Source organism: Oenanthe melanoleuca, chromosome 5, assembly GCF_029582105.1.
Source record: "Oenanthe melanoleuca isolate GR-GAL-2019-014 chromosome 5, OMel1.0, whole genome shotgun sequence".
NCBI lineage: Eukaryota > Metazoa > Chordata > Aves > Passeriformes > Muscicapidae > Oenanthe > Oenanthe melanoleuca.
Window position 1 is genome coordinate 17,592,792 of NC_079339.1, and position 26,809 is coordinate 17,619,600.

At 45.4% G+C, this 26,809-nt stretch overlaps 1 protein-coding gene across 1 annotated transcript in view; it reads right to left on the reverse strand.

Moving 5' to 3' along the window:
- The window catches only part of CRACR2B (calcium release activated channel regulator 2B), a 45,957-nt gene that overhangs the window by 9,291 nt on the left and 9,857 nt on the right, over nt 1-26,809 (reverse strand). The window contains exons 3-12 of the mRNA XM_056492410.1: nt 17,143-17,395; nt 15,590-15,701; nt 12,870-13,044; nt 10,586-10,732; nt 10,193-10,283; nt 9,967-10,059; nt 6,921-7,108; nt 6,197-6,268; nt 5,734-5,788; nt 1,746-1,825 (exon numbers count right to left, since the gene is read on the reverse strand). Of these exons, the coding sequence (XP_056348385.1) occupies nt 1,746-1,825; nt 5,734-5,788; nt 6,197-6,268; nt 6,921-7,108; nt 9,967-10,059; nt 10,193-10,283; nt 10,586-10,732; nt 12,870-13,044; nt 15,590-15,701; nt 17,143-17,395 (1,266 nt within the window). The remainder of the gene's footprint in view (nt 1-1,745; nt 1,826-5,733; nt 5,789-6,196; nt 6,269-6,920; nt 7,109-9,966; nt 10,060-10,192; nt 10,284-10,585; nt 10,733-12,869; nt 13,045-15,589; nt 15,702-17,142; nt 17,396-26,809) is intronic.

The following is a 26,809-nucleotide window of genomic DNA, read 5'->3' on the forward strand; positions in this document are numbered from 1 at the left end:
AATAACCAATTTAATCTACTGGAATCACTGCTGAAGAGCAAGGCAGCATCACTGGTTTTCTATAGTTAAAGAACTAGAGAAGGAGTGAGAACACCTAGAATTAAGCTGAAGATATTTATCTACTACAGATGTGTCCATTGCTTTCACTGCTTAACAGACTGCATTTGGAAGCAAATTTGAGCACACTACAGTCAGTCCTTTCAGAGGCAGGACATCCCACCCTGCTCTGCAACATTCTTCTCCTTCTATTAGTACAGGAATCCAGACAATTCTCCTTTCTCACTCTAGCAAGTGCACTTCATCTGCGTTGCAAAATTCACCTGCTGCCATGTTTCTATGAAAGGGAGCTCCCATTCCTGGTTGCCCTCCCTGCATTTGCCTCAAATGCCAGTCCAGCTGGAACTTCTCCTTCTTAAAAATGGGCACATAGTCTCAGGCTCTTGGGAATGGTGCCCATCTCCCAGGGCTGGCAAAATCACACAATGAGGGGTCTCAAGACCCTCTTTAGTGGGAGCAAAGGGACAAACACAAAACTCTGAACAGTAACCCCAGATCTAATGGATTTCTTTTCATGTTTCTCAATCAACGTGGTGTGACACAGCACTGGGATAGAGACAGGGCCAACAACTACTCCCCTTCTTTCATCACCTTCATTGCCAAATTTCTCCAGCTGTTAAGCCTTTCCAGGAGGTTTATTCCAGTAGCAGCTAGAAGCATCTTTGCAATAAATAATTGGGGAAGAAGATGGGAGAACTTGGTTATCTGATTCAATAGATAGAATGTGCCAATCACACAACCATGAAAGCCTCAGAGCTCTGGGCTCAAGAATCAGCCCTCCTCCACAGACTACCATAAGTCCATGAACCAAGGAGCCTTGAGCTTAAATGCTACTACCAGAATTGCAAGCATTAAGGGTGAGTTGAAGCTGGAAGAAACTGTGCCCAGACCTATGTCTCTGGCTGGCACCAGGAGAAACTGGGGAACAATGGAACTTTGCAGAGACCTGGTAAGAAACAGGGGAGCATGCTTCCTTTAAAACCTGTTTGGGGCCAGCAGTTGCAGGTGACATCCAGCTCCAAGCCAGGTCACTGCATATTCTGCATATAGAGTGGGAAAAAAAGGCCTTGGCCACACAGATGTGCTGCCTGCCCTGGCTGAGGGGAGGCCTGGTGTGCCAGGTGAGCATCTGCATAGATGTAGAGAGAGATGAGCAGGATGAACCCACCTGGAGCCAGGCCCTCTTCTAGAGGCTTTCAGCTGCCAGAAAGAACCCAATCCTTGTGCGATTTCTGCCCTCTCCCCTGCCCCAGGGATATGGACTCTGGCATGTGGCACCAGCAGACAGGATTTGTGCCCAAGGATGAACTGGCACTCTTGGGAGTTGATCCAGTCCTTTCAACAGAGCTGTCTGACTCAGAAAGAGGCAGCCTTTGTGACTCCCATCCCGTTAACAGTCCCAGACCTTCTGGTTGATATTAAGATTTCTCCCCCATTGCTGCAGGCAAGAGCAGCTGCAGGGCCACCTCCCTGTGGAAATTAGTGAACAGTATCCTCAGCTTCATGCTGAGCCAACGCCACCTGATGCCAAGAGACAGCTAGAGCCACAAAAAAGCTGCACCCCACCATGCTCCCAAAACCAGCCAGCACCAAGGTGGGAGAACCAGACACAGGACACAGCTTGACTGACAGGGTACTGCAGTGGGCACGGACTGACACCATGGACATGACACAGACACCCATCTAACCGTTTGACAGGCTTGTCCTCCAGCAGGTAACTGCCTAGCACTGACCCTTTCTTCAACAGGGGCTTTTTGTTCTGAGGCACCTGGAAGTTGAAAAGAAAAGGAATGAAGAATGTGACTACAGCCCCAGTTCAACCACTCCCTACCTCTGTAGAGCACTTTGGGGAGGTGAGGCTGGAGCCCTGGCAGCCTCATATCGAGCAGTGGTAGTGCCTCACTGGAAGGCTCGAAGAGGTGAGCAGAGGGCTTGCTTTTCTCAGTTCAAATAATTTAATTCCTGCAAGAAGCCATCACTGCTGCTGCTTTCTCCTTCACTTTAAAATCCATCAAAGTGATGATGTCCCAAACTGAATTTTCCTCTAGCCAGCCAGAGTTTTTATTTCTGAGGCTTGTTCTCCACTTGGTCTCACAGCTGAATCTCTCTTTCCCCACTTGCCTCTTTCTTATGCTGATAGGACAAACTAATTGTCCCTTCCTCAGAAGAAACTAGTACCCTTCTTCAACCTGTACTCATCTAGACATGAACCTGCACATGAACCACACGAAAGGAAGGAGGCAACTCAGGAAAGGGTGATGTACATGCTATGCCTTACACCAACATCCCTCTCCATGCTTTCCTCCTGCTTGCCACAGACACTGAACACTTCCTATAGCCACTATTTACCAGCTCCTCAGAGAAGGAGAAAGCAGGACAACATCTCTCCAACCCTCTTCCCCCCATAAGCAGCTTTGCCATCCCCAGCAGAGTCACTGCTCTGGCCACACACACAAAACATGAAGTGAGAGACAGCATGGAAAGGTGCCCATCACATCAGCACTGGGGGAATATCCCACGAATACTGGGAGATGGATTCAGTCTGCAAATCTGAAGATTTCTAACATGCACTTACAAGTTATTTCTGGGGGAAAGGCGGAGGAAGAAGGGTTTGCAGTCTGCCAGATCTGCCTCTCACAGCAGTTTTGAACTGACCAAACATCTGCAGGCAGCTCTGGACAGGCCTTCCTTCATGCTTTTCACAGCCTGGACTACAAAAATTATTTCTTCAATAACTCTTACTGAAGACTTATTTTAAAAGGCAAAAAAATTAAGAAGCTGTTCTGTTGGTCAGAACTTCCAGACCACTTTTAATGCAATGCAGTCTGACAAAAGGAGACACTCTGGACTTCACAGAGGGCCTGACCCAACTAGGAACTTTGTGGGAAAACAAACAAACAAACAACATTTTTTACACATAAAACTGATGTTCAAGAGAACCTCCAGGTACAGAAACAATCCAGCACTCAAGAGGATCACAATTGTGGAGCACAAATTTTCCAAGGCAAATGATCCCCAAGTGCATAACAACACTCCAGTTGATATAGCCAGACTGTGGTACAGACTACCAGTGGTTCTCCAGTAGGGACAGAAGGGGAAGTTTTCAGTGTTTGAGCAGCTTCATTCGAGCCACACAGAAAGAAGGAAATTGTGTTATAGGCCACTGGAGCTGAGTCACAACATTCAAGTCACCTGCAGAGTAAAAGACTCCTACACAATCTGCTCTGCCACCACCTTACCTGGAGAGGGAACAGCCTGCAGAGCTGGGTAAGAAAGGAGGAACAATGGGGCATATTTTGCCATTGGTTCTGCCATGCTTTATTGGCCTGCTAGATTTGGGTAACATTTGGCTTTTCACCAGGATGATAAAGGGATAGATGTGACATCACAGCTATGTAAAACACAACGACAAGGATTCCACAACAGCACATGTACAAGCATTTTGAATGAGAAAGATTCTGGTTTACCAGTGAAATAAAAATGCATGTCAAATGTAGTCAAAGTACCAAAACACTCTTCACAATGAACAGACATGAAATTTGCTTTGTCAACATAAAACATGCAAGCATAACTCCATAGCCAGATGGGTCATGGCTGTGAAACTGAACCTGCAACCCCTGGGTCTTAAATATACCCATATTTTTTGCACATAGAAATAGCCAATATCTGTGACCCAGCCTCTCTTGCCTGGGATAAGAGAGTGCCCCATAGTGCAGTGGGGCCAGGGTCTGGCCACCAAGGCAAGGCCAGAAACTCTTATGAAGAGCAAAGTATTAAGCTGGGAAATGAGATGAGCAAAGGAGCAGTGGCTGGGTTGCTATCAGCCACATACAGCCCAACTCCTCCTTCCAACCACTTCAAAATCTTTGCTATGAAAGAACCTTTATTTACCACACCTTCATTTCACAGAAATAACTCTTCCCAGCACTAAGAGAGGGTATTAAGGCCCGGGGTTTCTTTTTAGCCTCTAAAAGCACTGATAGTCTCTGGCAGAAAGTGTGTTGCACACTAGGGATCCCCATCAGAAGGCTGGACTCTCCATTTTGCTTCTGCAAGGAAGTATTGCCATTTTCTCTCCCCCTTACTGTGAGACAGAGTGGGGAGCAGACCTTCTGCAGGTATGCGTATGATGATAGCAGCATCTCTGCAAGCCCTTGGAGCCCTGCTTCCCTGTGGACTGACATGAGAGCAGCCAAAGGAAAAAACCTTACTCCAGTACTTCAACTGCCCAGCAAAACATAGCCTTACCAGATGAGCAATGGTGGTAGGAGGAGTTCACCCTGTGCCTCATTCCCTACTGCCAGTGCTGGGAGAAGGGAGAAAGCAGCCCCCCTCTGTGCTGTGACTCTCTCTGCTGGGCTCTCCCTTGGGTCCACCTGCAGCAGCAGGTCTTAGCAGGGGAGCAGGAGAAGAGATTAGAGAAGCAGACAAGCTTTGCACACACAGAGGTACATATCTGAGCTGTGCTCTCCACAGGCCACCTGCCCACCCATAGGAACCCACAGGCTGATGAAGCACAACACATGGAAAGAGGAGAAGAAACCATTGTCTTTGCCTGCGTGCACTGGACTCTGCTACAGAGTGACTCTGTTCATGGCTTTTCCAAGAGGGAGCAGGAAGCTCTGGTGTACGTCCATGTAGTTAGCTGCATTAAAAATGAAGATGGAAGAAAAAAGACCTTCCAGATTTTAGAAAACACATACCTCACCTCTATCCAAAATTGTTACTGGCATTATTTTACATCAATAAAGCTCTCCAGGAGCTCTCCACCTGGAAAACTCCAACCTCTGGGTTGAGCAGGGCATTTTGTCTCCTATATGAGCACAATCCCTGTGTTTCCTTCCAGAATCCTTTACACACCAGTCAGACAGGCTCTCACAGCCTTTCCTCCCTGCATGTCACCTACTTCCAGATCTTTAGGTAGAGCATGATGGCAGAGCAGGCAAAGGCATGGTGGCAGGATGGGTCCAAGAGGGCAGAGCAGCTGTGTAAGTGACATTTGGGAACACAAAAACTTTTTAATGAAAAAATAATAAGAATTAAAAATAGACCACATATCTGTGCTTATCTTGGCAACTGGGAAAGGCCAGAGGTTGTGGCAGTTCCAGATGAGAGAGATCCTGCTTTCTCGTAATTCTCTGATGCAAGGCTCACTGATGCACCCAGCAGAATTCACAGGAATGGGGAGCTCCCTAAAGGAACCTCTGAAAACATCTGCTACAAACTCAGGGTGTCAGAAAAACTCCAAAACCTTCCTGTGCCACTCCACGCCCAGTCAGCAAGCAGCACATCTGAGATTCCATCTTCTTCCTCACCACCCAGCTCCAGGATGCATCCAGCTTCTCTCCCCTCCTTGCATGTGCCCAGTGCCTGGCACAACACACAGACCCCACATGTGCAGCAGGCAGCACCCACTGCAGCCCTGCACAGGGCTGTGTGACAGTCCCCAGCCAGTCTGCCTTGGGTTAAACCCAGGCAGTTGGCAGCAGCAACCAGCAGAGCTTGCCTCCAGCACGGACACAGAGGTGCTGCAAAGTCTGTATTAAGCACAACACCAGGCCCTGAGAGCTCTTGTCATTGTCCCCCGTGGAAGTGACAGGCCCCCGAGTGGTGACAGCAACAGCAGCAGATGAAAGGAGGGTGGTTGGGAATTAAGGTTTTCTTTCTTAGACTAACCAGCTTCTTGGCTTCAAAAGCATCTCGCTCATCTCGAAGTTTCTTGTTCATTTCTCTGCTCCAAAGGAAGACACAGGAAAGACACAATGAGATGCTTGCCAAAAATTAAGTAAACCCCAACATTTGAAAGTGAGAACAGAAAGAGAGCTTGGGAACAGAGATAAAGATGTTGTTTATAGCCAGGCATGTATCCCAGCTGAGGTCATGGGTTCTACACGGTTGCCTTAGCCAGCAGGAAAGACTAAATTCCTCCAGAGGAGGGATTACCTCATGAAATAACATAGCCTGCAATGTGCCAGAGCTGGCACAAATCTGTCTGGACCTAGAAAAACAAGCAGAGTCTAAACACTGCTTGAATACAATCCTGTAGCTTTCCATGGGAGAAATGAGCACAGTGCTGAAAACTCAGCCCTCTACAGGCATAAGAGCTCAGCAGTTCCCTCCAGCCTACACCAGTTCTCACCTGAGGAGCTCCAGCTGCCGAAGGAGGCTTTGTTTCTCTTTCTGCATGTTCTTGGAGACTCTAAACACATCCCTGGGCAAAAGGTATTTTAAAATAAGGGGAAATAAATTAATGGGAGAGAAAATACAAACATCCTTCTCTCAGCGGCACTCATGGTATTCTCAAAGACAAGGGCCTGCCTTATGCTAGGAGAATTCAGAGGAAGCAGCACTGTTCTGGGAGCTGTACCAGAGCTCTCCTGCTCTCTTCCAACATGAGAGCAGGCAACTCATCCTCTCCACTTCCTCAGCTGCTAGAAATAGGAAGGATGCTCACTGCATATGGATCTGAAACCTCTCAATGTTTTATATAGGTATTATTAGACTTAACCCAAAAATGGGAACAGAATTGATTAGAAGAAGATCTTTAACGAAAGTATTATAGAGGGGATGGTGAACTGGAAAATACACGGAGAAGTCTCCTTTAGGCTGAGGAACATCTGTATTTTTGTACTGATTTCCTGGAACATTTCCCACAAAAGGTAGGCAAGAGGTACCAATATCACTCTCTGTTTAGGCTCATAAGACCATTGGGATGTTTCTTCTTTTTCTCAAAAACAATCAGGCAGTATTCTAATGAGATCAAGGCTCCTAATTAGAGATACTTTGTCTTTAACTGCTTGCCCACCTTTCCTTCTCTATACATGTCTTTGCCCTAACTCCCCCCCTTTCCTGTTTTTTCCCACCTGTCCTTCTGCTCTTGCTCAAGCTGAGCCTCTTTCTGGAGCTTCTGTAATTGCCCCTTCACTGCCTCTAGCTCCCATTTGCTTTTCTCCAGCTCCTCCAGCAGGTTTTCATTCAGGTGCCGAAGCCTTTCGTTCTGCACTCGGGTCTCCAGCTGCTCCGAGTTCAGTGACTGTAGCTGATGCTCCAGCTGCAGTGGGAGAGGAGGAAGAGGAGGGGTTAAACACAGAGGACGGGTTTTGTGCTACAATCACAACTGTAAAAACAAGCTGAAAAAGCAGATGTAAACAATGAGGCAGAAGGATGAACTGGAAGGAATTCTCTCTCCTCATGCCAGCACTGGGGAACCAAGCAATGCAATTAGGCACAGCTGAGGAAGTGCTTCAGGCAACCTGAGGAGTCTGGTGCTGTCAGGCATTGTAGGACTCAGAGTGCAAATGGGGGTCAAAAGAGGACTAGAAAAATTTGGGTGGAAGCAGGGCTGTGTCTGTTGGGACTTATTAAGCAGAGTTATTGAAATGCATCCTCTAGTTCAGGGGATTCCTGAACCCATGGCAGCTGAAAGGAGGATATGTTGAGGTGCTAGGAGCATCTCACACTACACCTGGAAAGGGGTTGGCCTTTACTAGTGCTGGAGACAAGACCTTGGGCTAGAGATGTCATTTAAATGCCATCAGGGCACAGCTGCACTCTAGGCAGCATAAGCTCCCAGCACAACTAACAAACCTGATTTGGGAAATTCAAAGCCTGCTGCCATGTACTCAGCCAGTGACTCAATTCCTTACAAATGGCTGGCATAGTCTGGGAAAGAGTCTCAGACAGATGCAGCCCCAAAGCTGCCCATCTCAGATGACAAGCAGGGCATTCCAAGAGGGATCATAGGGGCACTGCAGTATCCAGCCAGCCACACCAGCTAACCAGGGCCCTCTGCTGAAGCTGCTGCTACACAGAAACTGCAATACCCATTTGAGAACTTATAGCCCAAAATAAAAGCATACAATCCCTGTTTATAACTAGAGAGAAACACCAGGAATCAGGTCTGATCAGGGTAGCAGGTGGCAGAGTCAGCCTCCGCATTTACACCTTCAGCTTGCCTTTTCTCTCAGCCTACTTTCTCCCCCTCTCAAAAGAAAAATAAAGCAACACACCATGGCAAAAGTTAAAATGTTTTTTTTCTTGCTACCCTTCTCTCTGCCAGCACACGTGTACGAGTGTCAAGAGCAGGAATGAATAGATGTGACCTTCCCTAGGTCCCTTGAAACACAAGCCTCACCTCTCTCCTCACTGAGGCTGGAAGGACAAGTCACACCCAGCTTTGTCTGGAGTCCTTCAGTTGTGTGGACACTGGGGAATATTTCAGCACGACTACATATGCTCAGCAGTGGAGTTTAGACTGAAAACCAGCAACTCCTGCTTACAGGATCAGATATTTTAAAAAGCCAAGGAACTGGCTTTAAATAAAGCACACCTGCCCCTCCCTCAAAAACCTCCATCACACACAACTCTCTGGTTTATGAATCTGTCCTTGGCAGAGATGCTGTGGAACAGCACCATCACAGTTCTGGTCTTAGGCCACAAGAGGGACCCGATCATCCACACAGCTCCATACAAGCCTCAGAGTTAAGAGCACCACAACTATTTGAGTACCAGTAAGTGTCCATGCAGCCCAAGTATTCTGCTCTGACCCCCAGCAAGAGCAGATGCTACCTAGGAAGAAAATGCCTGAGCTCCTAATTATGGTCCATTCCCCTCATATACCCCTCCCATCTATAGTCCCTGGACTAGGGATGCTAGAGGCCACATCTCTGACTATTCCTTTCAATGAATATTTGCAAGCCTATTGTCCATTTGTTTGTCCAATTAATTTTTGAACTGCTGATATTGTCTGCTTCTTGGGGCCAGAAGTCCAGCACTAATCTCTGACTAAAGTGTGTTCTTCTAAATAAAATTCATACGGTCTCGCTGAGTGTCCCTCACCTTTTCTGTTGCAGGACTTGGGGAATAACAGCTTTGTGGACCTTATCCATCACTTTTCTGAGCTCATAAAGCTCACATGTATCTTCCTTCAGTCTCCTTCTCTCCAAAACCTAAAAGTCTAGACTTTCCTGGTTTCTCTTCCTAAGGCAAATTTTTCATTTTCTTAATAATATTAGCACTCTGTACCTTCATACTCAAGAAGGACACAGAGCAATTAGAGAAGACCAGAACTGCACACACTGAGACACATCAAAGATGTGGGCAACAGGAAAAACACATCCTCTTTCTTATTCTCAATATCATTCCTGATGGCACCTCAGTTGTGCTGGCTTTTCCAGCTGCTGGACAATGAGCTGGTGATTTCAGAGAAGTGCTGTTTCATCCACACCACAGCTAGGTATCAAGCTGGAATACCCCCTATTCTCCAGCATCTTGCAGGTACCTCCCATGACTTGTTTCTGTGGGGTCACATCTCAGTTCTTCAGACACCAAAGAAAAAGCCATCTGGAATGGATCATCCCATACAAATGTCCATGCTGGGGATGGCAGGCTGAAGGAAAGCTTGTGCTTTGATCTTTTATGTGACTGATTATTCAGTATGTCATCAAGTGTCCAAATGCAAGTACACAATATGTATCTCTCTAAGTGTCACAGAGCTGTTCACTCCAGGTCATTTTGGAGTAGCCAGAATACAAAAACTAGAGAAATCTTGCTCTGTTATGTCCATAAACATCTTCCTTACACACCACAATGAGCTTCAAATTCACAACTTTCAAGTTTTTACCCCATCTTCCTTGCCAGCATTGTAAAACTGAAAGAAAGATTGTGCTAAGAGAACATAAAGCAGCTAAGAGAATGCATGAACAAAACATTCACAGAACAGCATTACAGCTGTAGACAAACTAACTAATTGACAAACCATCTCAACACCTTCAGAGACAGGAGAGGACTTCACTAGCTAGAGCCAAATTATCTAGCGCCAAATCCTCACCATTTTGCATCAGAAAACACCTGAGCAGAAGGACAGCAGAGGAGAATGTGCTGTGTTAGAAAGGATTTGGATGCCATTACCTTCTTCTGGCGGTAGAGGATTTTCTCAAGCTCCTGCTCTTTGTTGTGCAGTTCCTTCTGGAGCAGGTTGCTCCTGTCATGCCTCAGTGCTTCCTGCAGAGGTAAAGATACACAGCTGTGTACAATGCCCAGCACAGTAAGAGCTGTTCCTTGGCCAGAAGAGACACCACCTCTCCTTCAGAACAAAGGAAGGTTGCTCTCAAGCCAAGACAGAGAGAGAAGGTACCTGGCAGACCAGCCTCTCCCTTTCTGCTTTGATCTGTTGCTCCATTTCTTCATAAAGGCACCTGACTTCTCGATCATGATCTGACTCCTTCCTACAAAACACAAGTGCACACAAGTCAGGAGAGAAAAAGAGACTACAGAAAGGAAAGAGGAGCGTGGAAACAGCTACTAACAGCTGTGTGGCACTGAGTGGGATTTTAACCAGACTAAATGTAATGGGTGGGCACCACTGCAGAGTAAACCCATGGGAACAGACCAAGATAGAGTCATTTTATTACAGCAAGAAATATCTTTTTTACTGGGGCATCCTGTAACCCAGTCTCTCCTTGCACCTGAGGCAGGATCCAAGCATCAGCTGGCTCCTGGCAGCAAATAGTCATGATGTCCTCCTTACCTCTTCAATGCTTGTTCCATAGACTCCTTCTCATGATTCACCTCCTTTATGTACGACGAAACACGCAACAGAAACTCTTCAAAATTGGATAAGAGCTCTGGACGCTCCTTTCGTAGGCGAGCCCAGAGCTCCCGAATCTCATGTGGGCTGGAGCAAGCATACAAGAGAGAAGGAAAGCAAGAGTTACTGTGTCATCATCTTATGGACTGCTAGTCCAAATCCAACATGCACTCAGGACAAACTGCCATTCTCCTGTGATGATCTCTGTTACACCATTACAGCAGAGAGGGAAATTGGACAGTGACAGAGCATGCACGTGGAGTGGGATCTATTGTGAGGCCAAAATAAAGGAAGTCATCTGAAAGAAGAAAAGAAAAATAATCTAGGAAGCAAACATGGAATGATTGCTTTTCCAAGTATTTCCAAGACTTGGAGAAATGAATATTCAGCAAATTTGCTGTGTGTTATGCTCAAACTGCTATAGCACACAGAGCTTAGCACACATCACACATCATCGGTGTTTTTCTTACACTCAGACTGTACTGGTGGCTGCTACAGTCCTCTTTTTTTTACAGGTTTGGAAACCGAGGCACAAAAAAAGATGCAAATTTGCTGAAGTGTCACATCAGGATAACAATGGAGGAAGCCCTGGAAAAGCAAAGATGTCTTTTTCTAAACCTGCAATAACGATTACACTGTTTTGACATTGCAACTTGATCATAGCACTTACAAACTTCATTCCCAAAGTGTCCTGTAAGCCTGCAAACATCACTTCATGTTTCTTTTTAGGGAAGAGCTTTTTAAATTTCTTTTTTTAATCATTAAACACTTTGGAAAAGCTGCCTTGAAAGATACAGAATAATTATACCTATAGTCAGTATCCAAATAGCTATTTTTCTTTGCCTATGTATTTGTCTCCCTTAGTATTCTAAGCAAAGCAAAACAAACCAACCAAAAAGCCTTTGATTTCCTCTGCCAGTATTGCATGACTGCCTTCTTTCCCTGTCTCAAGTTTAAAAAGTTATAGCACTTCATCAGATCTTCATATTTGAAATAAAAGAACATATTGAGTCCTGATAGGAAATGAAACTATTTCTTTCTAGAGAAAGCAGTGAAAATATTTCAGATTCCTCTTCTCACCCCAGTTAGCTTCTGTTTTATATTACTGCTTTACAACAGCTGTTTTGGCACAAAGATGTGACATGAAGTAGCTACTGAACTCATTGCATAAAACTGCCAGTAAGTGGTCAAAATAAAACACAAGACAATTCCACTTTGGGACTTCTGCTACTCAAAGCAGAGTTATAAACAGTAGACTGTTTTCCCAGAATGGTAATATGGCCTTTCACAGTGTCTGTTTTGGCCTGTTTTTTGAAGCTTAACAGCTTTCCAGATTCTTTTCCAAACATAAGCTGTTTATTGCTAAAACATGCAGGTGCTTTGTATCACAACAAAAATAAGGGGGGAAAGTCTGTTTTGTGACAGATGTGCCTCTGAAAGCAGCAAACTCCATCACTCTCAGCTTCTGTCTCCAATCCTGTCCACCTCTTTTTCTAACCTGGACTGCTCCTTGCAAAATGGCAACACAGTTGGAGGACAAAGCCTGAAAAGAAGGACAGCGCAGAAGCAGCTGGGCACCCCAGGCCCTGCAGGTGTGCATCTGTAAGAACCAGTTCATAATGCCTCATGTTGGAAAGCCTAAAAAAAGGCTGGATAACACTGGGGCCAGCAGACTCTACTGGGGCTACGTGCAAGGGCACTAATACCAAGTTCCAAGGCTCACAGGAGCACCCTTTTGCCCAGTTTAGCCTTTCACACTCTTCAAGATCAGCACAGTCCCAAGCAGCTCCTCAAACACACATCCTTAAGAGACTCTCAGAACTGATTATCTGAAAATATGTGAACAGTCACACACCATTCTGGAACAGAGAGCACTCATCCTCCTTACCTCAACTAACCCTCACATGCTTCTTTTCATTTGCTGCCTGTGCTGGACTCGAATGCCACCAGCTGTTCCATTTTACAGCTGTGTTATGAACTTGAATTTGGGAAATTGTGAAAAGCACTGAGCTAAAAGTAATTGGCACCCGATGAGAAAACCCAGACCACACTACATTTGTTACCAAGCATATGAAAATCCAAGGCAGCAGTACAGAGAGCCCAAGCAGTGCTTCAGAGAACAAGCAGGTTGGTTCACCTTTTTGGTCTTTTCTGGTACTTTGAAGCTTTGGTACTGCAAGATCAAAACAGGGTAGAAGCAATGCCATGCGACTCCCCTACTTACTCTTCAAACAACTGGGCTGCTCCAAGCTGCTCCATCATGGAACAGAATCGTTTCTCTTCATCATCATCATCTGCAGGGTCCAAGTCATCTGACCAGCCTGACTCAAAGGTCTCCTCGTGTCTGGAGTGATCCATTCTCCCAGCCCCTTGACACAATTCAATGCCTATTAACTTTCCTGAAGGGAGGTGAAGAGAAGAAGAATAAATAAAGTCAAATTGGATGTCATTGGATAAGCTGCTGTTTACATGGCAGCCTGACAGAGCTCCAGGAGAAGCCTCGTGCATGCTGCGGCTGTAGGACACAGCTCCTGGTCAGTGAAGAGCCTCCGTTCTGACGTGCTGAGTGATGTCAGTGTCCGTTCCGCAGTGCTGGGACTGAGCCTGGCTCCCAGCCCAGCCACAGGCTGCCAGGGCTCTGCTCACACGTGTGCAGATGAGCCCCCACCCACGGCCTTGGGCTGCCAGCACGGAAAGCGTGGCATGAGCTCACTGCACTCCCACAGAGCTCCGGCTTCAGCCGCCAGTGATCCCACAAGCTCTCTCCGGGACTGTGTGCTCCATGCTGCAGTGCCTCAGCTTAAAACACGGAGAGGAGGGGCTCTTTAGCCCTCCCTCCTCATGTGCTCCCTGTCCTGAGTCAAGGACTGCCTCTTGCTAGCATTGTGCAGAACAGAATGAACTCGCCCTCCAAGCACCTCCTCCTGCCCTGTCCCACGTACAGATGGCTTCCAGCTATCTGGATTCTGTTTCATGCTGGGACACTAATGCCACGAGAACCTCCTGCTATGCAAGGCATGTGACAAATGCTGGTGCTGGGAACAAATCCTTCTCCAAGAAACAAATCAAACAATCCTATCCAAAACACAGCCCCTCATCTGTATACGGAGGTCAGGCCTTCAGCAGCAGCTATTCATCCTTTCCAAAATACATCTGCTTGGTTCAAAAGGCAGAAATGACATTCCAACTACAAGACCAGGAGTCAAGGATGTTCACAGACCACAGATGAGAACATGAAGCTATTCTAAAGGAAAAAATATCCATCGCTATTACACTTCAAAGGACTCAACTTTACCTCTTCTTATCTCCATAAATCCAGAACTTAGCTGCTCTCTCCCACTCTTAAATATGCTGTAAAAAAACTTGCAGTGTGGAGGTCCAGGCCCTACTTAGTTAAAACCTGATGATCAGACAGTTAATTAAGGAAAATTATCAAGATTAGGCACTTTTGATGTCTGCTTTTGAGAAAGGGTGATTATGTCTCATTATGTCTCTTTTACAGATAGAAAATTGAGATGGAGATGGGAAAATTGAGGTAGAGAATGATCTGAAGATCGTTTTGCTTTCCTAGAAGGAGCAAGGAGCCCTCACAAGAAGCAGCCTTGATTGCAGCTTGAACTGCTTTTCCTTGATTTGCTCCTCCACACTTGATAAGAAAGACAGCCAGGCCAAACTCTTGAGTTAGGGGCAAAGTCTGAAAAGGATTTCAGTGATGCCAGACATAAAGAATAACCATAAAGAAAAGAAATGCAGAAATCAAGTGTTTTGCCTAGACTGAAGCAAGTGCCATGGAGCCAGGCTGCCACCACAGGATGGCTCCTGACACAAAGTAAAAACTTCCCCACTTCTCCAAGCAATGGCACTGAGGCATGATGCCCATCTAAGGCTGTGCCTATGGGACAAATGCCTCATACAACAAGATTTGGGAGCAACCAGTCATAACACAGAGGGCACTGTGGATGCCAATGTGCCCAAATGGTGCCTATTCACCTGCTACATACAGTGCTGGACTGGAAAGCCCCCACTCCTGACAGGACTCTTGTTTCTGCCAAAGAAGTGGAACCAGATAACAAGGACAGAGGCACAGGGCAGGAACAGGTGTAGTCAGCAGGCACTCAGTGGGATAAAACAGTCCCTGTACAAGCTGGCACAAGACACAGTTTGCTGTGTTTGTTTAGAGGAATCTTTGCAACTTCTCCTCTCATGCTGGCTGTTTCTGAGCTTTCAAATTATAGCATTAAAAAGCCCTCCCTCCCAAGCTGTTAGAAAACCAGGAGCAAACACCATCTGGACAGTCAAGACAGCAAAATTCAGGAGCCTCTTCTATCACTTCTGAAAACCCTAGACCACCTGTGTTCACTTGCTTTGACCTGATTCACTTAACACCTCTGCATGTCCAAGGAAGGTGCTGACAGGTGCAGATTTTATAACACAGGTCAGATTTTCTGACAAGGCAGATGAGCACCTGTGCTGCTGGGTGAGGACTGGCCAAAGATTAGCATTCTCCTACTGTTTGGAAAAGACAGGAGTAAGAAGGCAATAAAGGCTCATTTGCCAGTGTTCTAGCCTACCAACAAGACTCCTGCTAATGCCCTTGAACAGCACTGCTACCAGCTGGGGACAGTTGCCAAGGGGCATATTTCCATGCAGATGAACAAATTATCAGACAGCCAGGCCCAGTTTGCTGCATGCACCCTCTCCAGAAGGAGATTTTCTGTAGCTGGCTCCACCAGGCAGGCAGGGAACAGTTGTGGGACAAGGCAGCACAAACCTCCAGGAGTGGGATACACATCCACCCTCTCCAATGATGTCCACATGAGCATGAGCCATTGTCCTGCATAGCTGCTGCAGCTTGAGCAAAATCACTGCACTTTCTTTCTTACCAACAAAAAACATCCTATCACAGGTGGTTTCTTCCTTCCTCTGCCTCTGTGCAGTTCTTACCTAGACCCATGCTGAACTCCACAGGTGTCAGGTATCCTTTATTATTCTGTTCCAAGCTGTCAAAAACAGTCTCCAGCTGCTCAGGGGTTAGTGGGAGTTCACTCTGGAGCCGCTGCAAAGACAAAAGGATGAACAAACTTGAGGCAAAGCTCAAGCCTTCCTTTTGACTGTCCCTGCCATCCTCAGCTCTGGCCCACAGCAATGTGCCCTTTCAGCACTGCATCCTGCCCAGGGTGTGACAGTCTGCCAGTAGAGCTGAGTGATGATACAAATACCTGTGTGGAGCCATTGATATGTTGACTTTTGCCATTACTGGATGATTCAACCAGGACTTCATAGAGGGAATTTCAGGTTATTTTGTTTGGAGAAAGCTCAACCTGCTTCCTCCCTCACTACAGAACCACAGTCTCTAGCTCACTGCCAGCCTCCCTCCATTCCTGCTCAGAGGTGGCACTGCCAGCCTCCAGTGACCACTGCTGCTCCCAGGAGAGCTCTGGGCACACCAGGAACCAGCTCCATCTCTTTGACCAGGGAGGGAGATCAGACTTGTGGGTATCTGGATGCAGTTCCTAGCTCTTGCAGATCCTAAAGGAAATGTTCAGTTCATAAAAGCAAGTCAGCTTTCCTCTGTCACCTTTTGCCTGCTGGGACTGTATCACTACTCCCACAACATGGACAAGAAGCAAAACAATTCCCCTTCATAATATACATCCAGAGCACCTAGTGTGGAGAGGCACTCAAAGTAACAAATAATAAAGGGGTGTAGACTAAAAACCTGGTAACTGCCCATTAAACATGCAGCTTTAGGTAAAAATTTAATAAAAATTTATTAATATAACTGTAAAAATTAGGCATCACACAACCCAAAGCAAAGTGAGTCAATATTTTAAGTGGCATGGACCTGTCAAGCATTTCTTATAGATGTGGGAAGAGATGGGGCTGGAGAAAAACAATTCACATATAACCTTCCTGATAAACCTTTAAAACAAAACTCACTAAGAACTACAGAGTTTTTGTTAACAAGTACTTTTTTAACTGAAATCAGCAAAGCACATAATTGTAGAGCAAAGTTGTAGTTCAGATCTAAGGTGAGTTTTTGGATTAGGCTTTAGCTATGGTTGTATCACTTTGTTGTCTCAACTTTTTTTTGAGAGGCTGATGGATTGCTCATCATGTAGGTTTCTTTGGGGGCTTGTTTTGGGTTTTGTTTTTTTTTTTTTTTTTAGAACAAAGATTTTTTTCCCTCCAGATTTCCCATCCACTGCATGCTTGATGTTTTTAAGAACAGTCACAACTTTTTATTTTACTCATTCCTTAAAAATTTTGAATTGCAGTCCCACTTGTCTCAGGAATTCCCTGGAGGTGCAAGGCCCTCCTGGGAGTTTTACTTCCCAGCAGCTGTTTGTGCCAGAGCTTGATTCTTAGAAATCTGAGTAAGACAGAGGCCACATGCATGCTTGCCAAGAGTGAAGGCATGCCACATTGTCTCCTGTTTTTGCCACCCATTACTTTACAGATCTTCTCAGTTCAGAGGAAGAATTTTTTTCCCTCACCTGCATGTCCACCTTGGTGATAAAACCCTTCTCATCCTTGTCACACAGCTGGAAGAGCTCCCTTGCCTTCTCAAGCATCTCCACCTGCACATCTTCCAGCCTGCTCATTTGGCTGGGAGGAGAAACATGAGGAGCCACCCCATCCTCATTCCCTTCCTCTTTTCCTTCCCAGTGGACGTATCCCAAGAGCACTCCACTCTGGTTCTCCATCTTCTCAAAATCTCTTTCCCCAAGGCAGGGCCAAACAGAAGAGCTGTAGGGCAGGAAACAGAAAACCCAGTCAAACATGACCCTCCACTTCCAATCCACACATGATACAGTTAAATGCCTCAATGGTTGAAAGAACAACATTCAGCATCCGTATCTGGACAAAATAACCTTTGAAATCCACTCCAGCCCAAAATATTCCATGGTTCTTGTATGAACTGTACAGAGGGGGGAAAGGCAATTTGTGTCAGAGACACATCACACCGAGATAAACCCTGTACACAACATGGGTGTAGCTAAGCCTTCACACATCTGTAACCCTCCACCCCGCACCCAGCATGGAGGCTCTGCTGCCTTCTCCTCTGCCTCAGACCCATAGTGCAGCCCAAGTTCTTTGCTGGTGAAAGCCAGGTGCCAAGGGAAGGTTGAAGAAGGGTTGAAGGGAAGCAGAGAAGAGAGTGGAAAGGGAATATAAAAGCACACAGGTAAATCTGCATGGGAGCACAGTGACAATCCCACATCAGCTAAGACGGGCTCAAATACTGTGAGCTGCTCCTCTCTGATCTTGGTTCCTCTGGGAATAACATGTACATTTCCTTCTCTTGTTACTTTTCTGCACCATACCTTTGAGCATCAAACCTGCATTAAAACTGCAAAAACCCAGAGCAGGATGAGAGCAGATAGGAGGATGATCTGTGCAAGTGATAGAAGAAAGAAAAGAAGAAATTCACTCCTAGCCAGCTCCTCTGTCTGGCCTTCCACCTCTGACATTTTCTTGTTAACGCTTTCCAAATAGTAGCTCCATATTTATTTTTTTTTTTACAATACAAAGAAAGGTCAGACAATTCCTACACTGGGAAAAATTTAATAAGCTGGGCACTCCTGACCCCTTGCCTTCAAGCCTCTGTTTTGAGAACTCATGAGCTGCCAAACAGAATTTTAATCTGAAACATTCACCTTCAAAGGAAGGAAACCACAAAACTATGGAGACATTTCAGAGGCCAAAGAAAATATTTCCCATCACTTACAACTACCTAAAGCAAAAAGGAATGGGAGCACCCATTTAAGCTGAACATTGTGACTGTAAAAATCCCTTCAATGCATCCCTACACCAAGCCACCTTCTGACTTACTGATCTCATGGAATCAGACACCTTCTCCAGGCAACTCCTCTTCAGCAATGCCACCACATTTTTGAAGCCTTGTTGCTCTGATTGCTTTAGATTTCTCTGTCTGCAGACCTGTTTTCTGCATTGCAGGGCAGAAGTGAGCTGTGCAAGCAGGCTGAGAGCAGATTTAAACAGCGCTGGACAAAGAGGGCTTGAGGGTTGGGTTGCTTGGGTTTATTTTAACCTCCAAGAAATTAAAAGCCACGTACCGATGCCATGATAACAAACTAATTCTGTTTGCACTCTTGGTACAATGGGAGGATAAAGAGCACGATGGCCAGGAAGAATGTCACATGTGAGAACGATATGAAGCTGACACAAAAGGAGAAGGCAATTATGCCCCACGCTCTTTGACTCCGTTTATTACTGCTGGTCCATGAGCCAGTGGGTGGTTCTGCTTCACAGAACAAGCAGAACGCTTCACTCCCCCTTTCAAATCTGTGTTTTTCCAGGACACCTCTGTTTCACATAAATATCTGCTCAAGTGACACTAAACTCTGCAGAAGACTACCTATAAATGGGTACTATTATATGTTTCTAGTCCCTGGTAAGCAATAGACTCAGAGTTGGACCCAAGCTTTGTGAAATACAGCAGAGGAAAGAAAGGGAGACAGCATAAGGAGGCAGACCATGTGTTTCTCTCTTGCTCTTTCTCAAAAAAACCCTTCTACCAAGCTTTTTTTTCTGTTATGGAGTCAACACAGCAAAATTTGGAGACTAAAGTTAGATTCTATGCATTAGCTGGACAGTCACCTTGCTTCTGATGACAAGTACATGTGTGTAAGTAGTAAAGAAGTCAGAAAGAACACGAGCTTACTTTTCATATTCAAGTGAAAGTGGCAAAGCTGGCCTTGAAAGAAAAACTAAAAGGACCCAAATATCTTATGCTTCCTAGATTTCACACTGATGAATGACTATTATTGGCTTCTACAGGCAACCTTCCTTAAGGTTTTTTCCAGACCCATTCCTTTTGCAAAGATACAGCTTCAGCATAAGCAGCACCCTGTTCCAGACAGCAGCAGGGATGGAAAGCAAAAGGGATTTCAAAGTAAGAGCCATGACAGGATTGTAGAAAATAGCCAGAATAAGAGAAGGCACAAGTAAGCAGTGTTTTCTAAAACATCCCTCTAGCTGCCTAAGAGACACTGAGGACCCCAGAAGTAAGGGTGACCTTACTTTCTTCTTACCAGCTTCATCAGTTCTAGAGCAGCCCACACAGTTGAGTCTCCCCAGCTTTGTGGCAGCAAACAAAAGGTGGTGCAAGCAGGATGTTCTGTTCTCTCTCAGAGACATTTTTTTGAAGCTGAAATCCAACCCATTACATCCCTACCTCCAGCATTTCCTCATTTTATCAAAAGCCCAGCTGCACTGCAGCTCCCAAACACTGGCTGAGTTAAAAGCCTCTTAATTAGGAGAGCTGGGAGCCTGACATGAACAAAAGTCTGAAAGGATTTCACTCGTGTAAAAGACCAAGCCCATTAATTCAATGTTCAGAGCAGGAAGTCTCTTGTCCAAGCTGCTTCAAGTGGCTTCAAGCCAGATGTGGCTTTTTCAATGGTGAGACAGCACTTGTAGAGGAACAAAGCAGCAAATAAGAGAGAGCCCCAGGAAGCAAAATGCATTGCAGCTTTAATGGACTTCTCTCCCAGAAGCCTGTGACTGAGAAATTCTTCCTCTCTGTCCCTGTTTGTAAGGGCACTGCATGGTGCAGGTGGGGCACAAAGCAGATCTCAGACCAAGAAGTGCTGTCATACCTTCCCTAGTTACACATCATCAGTGAAGAGGACTAGGGCAGCATCGCCATCAGCATAATGCATGACATCACAGAAGTACCACTTTGAAAGAGGCTGAGGTCTTCGAAGTGCCAGAACTGTGGACTGGTATCCAGAAGTGAGGCAAGCAGAGCTGGCTGGAAGATCAGCTTGGGAAGAACCATGCTTTCCTAACACAAGGGGCAAAAGCAGAGAAAATATGTACAGGCAGATAATGCTTTTGGTCAGGCAAACCTGCCAGGCTCTGCCAGAGAGATGAAGCCAAGCCACCTCCAGTGACAAAGCCAATGGGTGTTACCAAAACTTATTGCCAGGTTTAGTTTTCCCAGGTCCCTTCTGGTAGGAAGAGTCAATTTCCACACCTAACCTGAAGTCAGGACAATCTCTGCATCTTGAGCTGTTGATTTCCATTATAAAAAGGTGTGCCATGGGTCACAGCAGAGTTTGTCTAGCCCAGCATCCTGGCCTCAACAGTGGTTGTGAATGGCTGGTGAAGGAAGAGTTAAAGCAGGGCAAGCAAAGAGAAAACTTCCTTAAGACATCTGCCAACTGACAGCCATTGTCAGCCTGGGGCAATTCCTGAGCCACGTGGTTCCTTCCTTATCTTCCAAGACACTTGTCCAGCCTCCCTTTGAAACTGTGTGAAAACATTCACTGTTCCCATGAACATGCTGACAGAAATGAGCTGCCTCTGCAGCCAGTGGGTGCTGACAAAGCTTCATGGGACTATTTTTGGGGTAGATGGTTTGACCAGCATCAGCTCCACAAGAGATGGAGTCCCAGCTTCAGTCCAAACGAATTCTCAGCCACCTTCACCCCTGGCAACTGTGTGGGAGGCAAAAAACTTCTTTCCCATGGCCTGGGAGATCTAATGGAGGACGGAAGTGCCAGGGATCTAGAGGGCTCCAATACATGCTCAAATAGCTCTGGTGTGTAATGTTTTTCTTCAGCCCTATCTTCCCCCATCCCACAGGTTTGGCTGCCTATGCTCAAGGTCAGCTCTGTTACCACACAGTCCAGGTTTGGGCAGTGTCCAACACCTGAAAAACCTGATACAGAGCTATGGATTACACCAGGTAACTCCTGCCATAGGATGTGCTGGGGCTTAGCAAGCAAAAATTCACCTGCTGCTGCAAGACAACTTTCCCAGAGCCTGGAAAGCAAACACAAGTCTTCTCAGACACAGCTCAGAAAAGGAAATTGCCTGCCATAAAGACAGCTAGCACCAGCTCCTGGATTTCTACACTGAGGAAACTCAGACCAGTCTTACATGACTATTTTAACTACCTAAGGCATAAGCTGAGGTTTGACCTCTGCAAAGCTGTGGCAGTAAGTCAGCTGGCTCCCATGGGCTTGGCATTATTTAGGAAAATCATATGACTTGACTTTTAATCCTGACTCAGCTGGTCATATAGCCGTGGGTAAGTCACATCACCTGCCTATGCCTATGGACTGTCAGCTCCTCCAGTTTGGTTCCTGATGCTTGTGACAGCTGGGACTTTAAGACTCAATATCTAGAGACTGATAATTACATGTGAAACTCAAGCATCCAAGTAGTTTCAAAGCCTAGAAGCTGAAGAATGAAAAGTTTGAACACAGAAACTGCAAATTTCAACAACCAGAAAGAACAAACACAATTGCTTTTCCTGGAAAAGGGAGGTACTACTTTCAAGGTAGCATTACAAGGTCATCATTTCCAATTTATTGCCTCAAAAAGCTTCTCCTCTTGTAGCAGTGTTAGAGAGGCACAGGAAAGCCACAGATAAAATGCTATCAACAGCCAAGCCCTTATCTAGGTGACCCTGACCACCATGTGCACATGACAACTTTGGGGTGCTGGTTTTTTTTTGTTTTGTTTTTTCCACAGCCCAATGACAAGGAGGAAAGTGAGGAGTGCAGCCAAATTTCCACAGCTGGTCCTTAGATGACCCTAGTCACTGCAGGGCATTGTGCATGCACTGAAAACCAGGCATTCCTAGCAGTCCTCCCCAGTGCAAGACAATGAGCCAACAGTTAATGCAGGAGGGAAAAACTAAGCACAACTGGCTGAGTGGCTTACCCAGGATTACAGAACAAGGCCAGTGCTTGGGTGCTGTAGAGGGAACCTATAAGGGAAAGCTTCCCTGCACCACTGAATTTTTGGTGACAGAGTGGCAGAAGGGAATATTAAAGAAGAATCTTTATAGGTGTACCACAAACAGAAGTGTTCAGATACTTGCTGGGAGGTTTCCCAAGAGACATCCTCCTTTATCTCTGCCTAAGACAATATTATTAGAAACAACAAAGCCACCCCCATACTAAAGCTAAATATTTAAGCCATTTATTTAAACAAATCAGAATAACACACACCCTTTCCTTTCTACTCCTGATGCAGAAAAATAAGTCTTACAACTTCAATGGAAGGAATTCACCAGGTATTTAGGCACACAGTGATCACACTCCTGGTGCATACACTGGACAAGCCAGGTTTGATCCTATACATGAGAAAATATTACACAAAGAGGAGATGAAGGGCTGGGTAAGGGATCACTGCAGCACAAGGCTGTTGCTCCAGCACATTACAAATGCCCAACAAAAGCAGGCCAGGATGCAGTAGGTACAAAGCATTTGTTGCTTGGTCATGGAATGAAAGCATCACTAGGAGCAGGTGAGCAACAGGAAAGTTTTACAAGAAAAAAGCAATAAAAACTTCACAGGTCTTCATACCATTTTATATCAAACATATGCTACTTGCTCTGTTTGTTCTACCTACCTTTTACTATAAAAAATGCTTGTTGTAGGTCACAGTCACATCTATACATCCCAGATTTTATAGGACTGTGAGATTCAGTGATCAAATATAGGTATTTACAATTATTATCCTAGTTACAGGCAAAAAGCACATATGCATTGACAAAAATCACAGCCATGCAAAACTGACCAGGTGAAGGCAGAGCAGAGCTCTTGCCAGGGAAAGTCACTGACCCCTGTGACAAACTAGCTTCCACAGATGCTAATTTCCAAAAGCTGCTCAAAGGAACTGGGTACTCACTTGGTGAAAATTATTTTTAAAGGTTCTGCCAAAGCTCAGCCTGAAAAGGCTGGGAGAAGGGCAAAAAGAAAGTAGTTATTTCTCTAGTGTACTTTGTTCAAAATTAATTTTGCTCTTTCCCTTCTCTAGGAAATTTGTTTCCGTTGTTTGGAATTTGGGTGGTTGTTGGGTTCTCCCTTCCCCCAAAGGGAATGGCAGGAAAAGAAATACACTAAAAAATGAGAAAAACATCAATTGTTTTGTGCAAGTTTTTTCTTTAAGAAAACCTAAGAAACCCATACACACCCTGGGCAGAAAGCCTGAAATCAGGTGTTCATATCTAGAGCTACACTTTACTCTCTCTCTTTTAATTGCCTGCACTTGACTGTATGCCTTTAAGGAAACAGGAACAAATCCAGGAACCTTTGTGTTGTTTATTCAGCAGGGGATTAGCCCAGCCTGATAGCCCTGAGCTAACCCGTGCTGCCGTATCTTGGATGACTTCATCACGGGATATGGCAGTAGGACACCGAGGTCTATCCCAGAAACACTGACAGGTTCAAGAGCCTTCATCATTCTAAAGAGCAACTTAAAAAGAGGTTCTGCTGCAATTCACTATTTCCCTCACCAAAACTCATCAAAGAGGAGTTTACCATTATCAACTTCTTGATCTTTGCTAAAAAAAAACTTGCCATGGGGAAAGTAGTTTGATTCAGACTCTATGCTCTTATCACCAAGCAACCTGAGAGTGGTAATGGTTCTCTTTTTCCATTTCAAGAGGTGAACAAATAAACTTGTTAAATCTGCACTCACTCATGCTTCCCGATTCAACAGCACAACAGAAACCACCGACTGTGCCAACAACATAAGAGATCTGCAACACAGATAGGTATCTACAGTGTCCCAAAACAACACCCTTCACCCCAGAAATTGCCATAAATCCACCATCACACCCTCCTGCTGCTCCCCAGCTTTGGCATTGCCAGCTAGTGGCATTTTGCAGCTCTCTCACCCTGGCACAGAACTGGCACAGTAAACAGTGAGGGAGAGTTTGCACTGGATACTCTCCTACTAATTGGGCTTTTGGCTTTGTTAGGTTGTTTTGCTTCAGGAGTGGAGAGAGAAAGCATCAGTTTTTCCTCTAATAATATTTGGGCCAAGAGTTAATTCTCAGCAATTAAAAACAAAATCCAAACCACATTTTTTCCATAAACAGCTAATGGTCTTGGATCTGTCAGTATAACTAGCACACAGCGGATTTCTCAGAAAATAAAGAGCTTGCCTGCAATAAGACATGACAAATAACAACATCTAGTTTAAAAATAAGTAATTTTCATTACTTCCTTTGCTTTATAAAAGAACAGGTTTCCTAAAACTTTTCTTTAAGGAGACAGAACAGAGTATTACATCACATAAGGATTAATCTTATGTATTGCAGCATTAACTTACCACCACTAACAGTGCTGTGAACTTGGAGGTAGACACTGCTTGGAGTTGAGCAATCAGAAATTAGATCATGCCTAACACCAAGTATGTTGAAAACAGAATATGTGCTCTGCAGGGAATACCTACAGACCAGGCAGGGGGCAAAGAACCCTTATTTGCCAGCCCAGATGAAGGAAAAAGAGGATAGAAGACAGAGGACTTGGCACTTGATATCAGATCCAGCTTAGTACTGGATCATTTTTGATTCATAGTAAACATTGAGCACTGAGAGCCCAAGATAAGCAGATCCCTGCTCTCTTCTACTCCTCTTTTCCAGGGCTGTTGAGGCAGGTAGAAATGCCCCATAAGGAAAACAGGATCCAAACGTAATCTGGCATTTAAAGCTCTTCAGGAAATGACATAAATCCAGGACAAGTCCTCAGCTTGTTTAATGGAACATGAGTGGGAACTCCCTTCCACCTCACCTGTGCCTTTAGAGAAGGGAGCACTTGCATGCAAAGCAGGTGGTACCAGAGACAACAACCAGGATTCAGCACCCTTCTGCTGGGCTCATGCCACCTTTTACTGAACAGCTAAGGTGCCATCAAGCTAAAAAGGACCTCAGCTCCTGCAGCTCAGCAGGGACACATCAGGAGAAAGGCTGCTGAGGAGACTCCTTTCACACCCTGCAAGCAGCAGAGGCACCGGATACATGAGGCTCTTCCCCAGCCCAGAAATGCAACCACACTTGGTGTCCTGCAGACAAAAATTCAGGCTGAAAGCAGGCACACCTCAGTCCTCTGCTGGTGGAGGGCCAGATACATTTTGTCACTGTTCCTGAAGTATGTCAAAGGCAAAATTATGCAGAAACAGCTTTTTGTTAAATAAATGGACTCTAAAGGATACACGAAGCTTCAAGTGCTAAAGTTTGGGGGTTGCGGAATTGCCTGTGTAACCAATTCCCAAATGGCAGAGATGGTGAAGAATTGTCATCAGTCACTGCCTCCTTTAAGAAAAGAATCCAGGAGCCTCAGATTAAGCTGGTGATGGTATTTGCACATCAGACAGGAGGAAGCACTTCTCTACAAACCCTTCAAGTGTGTCATCTCACTGACATGAGATGCTGAGAATGTCACAGGCATTCATGAGCCGCAGAAGTGGCTGTTTTGTTCTGCTCCTAGTTTGTCCCTGAAGGACTATTACAAAAAATAGCTGTTTTGGTGAAAATATTCTTTTCCACAAATAGCAAGAAGACTGTCCTAGGAGAGTATCATCCCATTTTTATGCTGGGAAGATGAGGGTATCTGCCATTAGCTGCTGTAGGACACAGCACTGGTTCAGCCTGGCTGCTCCTCACTATGAATAGAGGCTGCTCTCTCACCTGCAGAAATCCCCCTCAAAGTACCTGGAATCTTTGACCAAAAGGACCAGAGAATTTGCTGCATTTTCACCAGCAAAAAGTCTAATGAACAGGACTTGGTACTCCAACAGCCAAAGGCCAGGCTTCTCCCCACAACTGTCCTGGACATCTACTAAAATTCACCTGGTTCTTCCTTTGAGTCCTCAGATTCTAGCTGCCTATGTCATACCAGAACAAAGATTCTCCTTTCCAATAAGAAGCTGAATCTCTCCATGACAGCCTCTTACCTTGTCTGGCCTCAGCAGGGTCCCTCCTGGACTGCTGTTATGTATGCCCACTCACCCAGCAGTCACTGTTTAAGTCAGTCACCCTCTCTAGGCTTCTTTTGAGTACCTTTATTGTGAGACAGAGAAATATCTGGTGTTGCTTCATGGAGGATGAACTTTCTGCCACCCAGCCTCAGGATGCTGAACAAGAAAAGTGTTCCTGGTGTCCGCCAGGTGATTCCCAATCTTGTTTTGCCACTTCTTCATTAAATTTCCCAACAGCCACCCACTGACTTGAGCACAAGTCCCACCTGGCCAGCTGAAAGTTTTCCTCAGCCACTTCAGTGCCGTCTTTGTACAAAGGCTAAAAATCCTGTGACAATGCCACCTCACCTGGAGTACCACAGGTGTGAGCTCAGAGAAGTGCGCAAGAGCCTCACCTTTGTTGATCAAGATCCT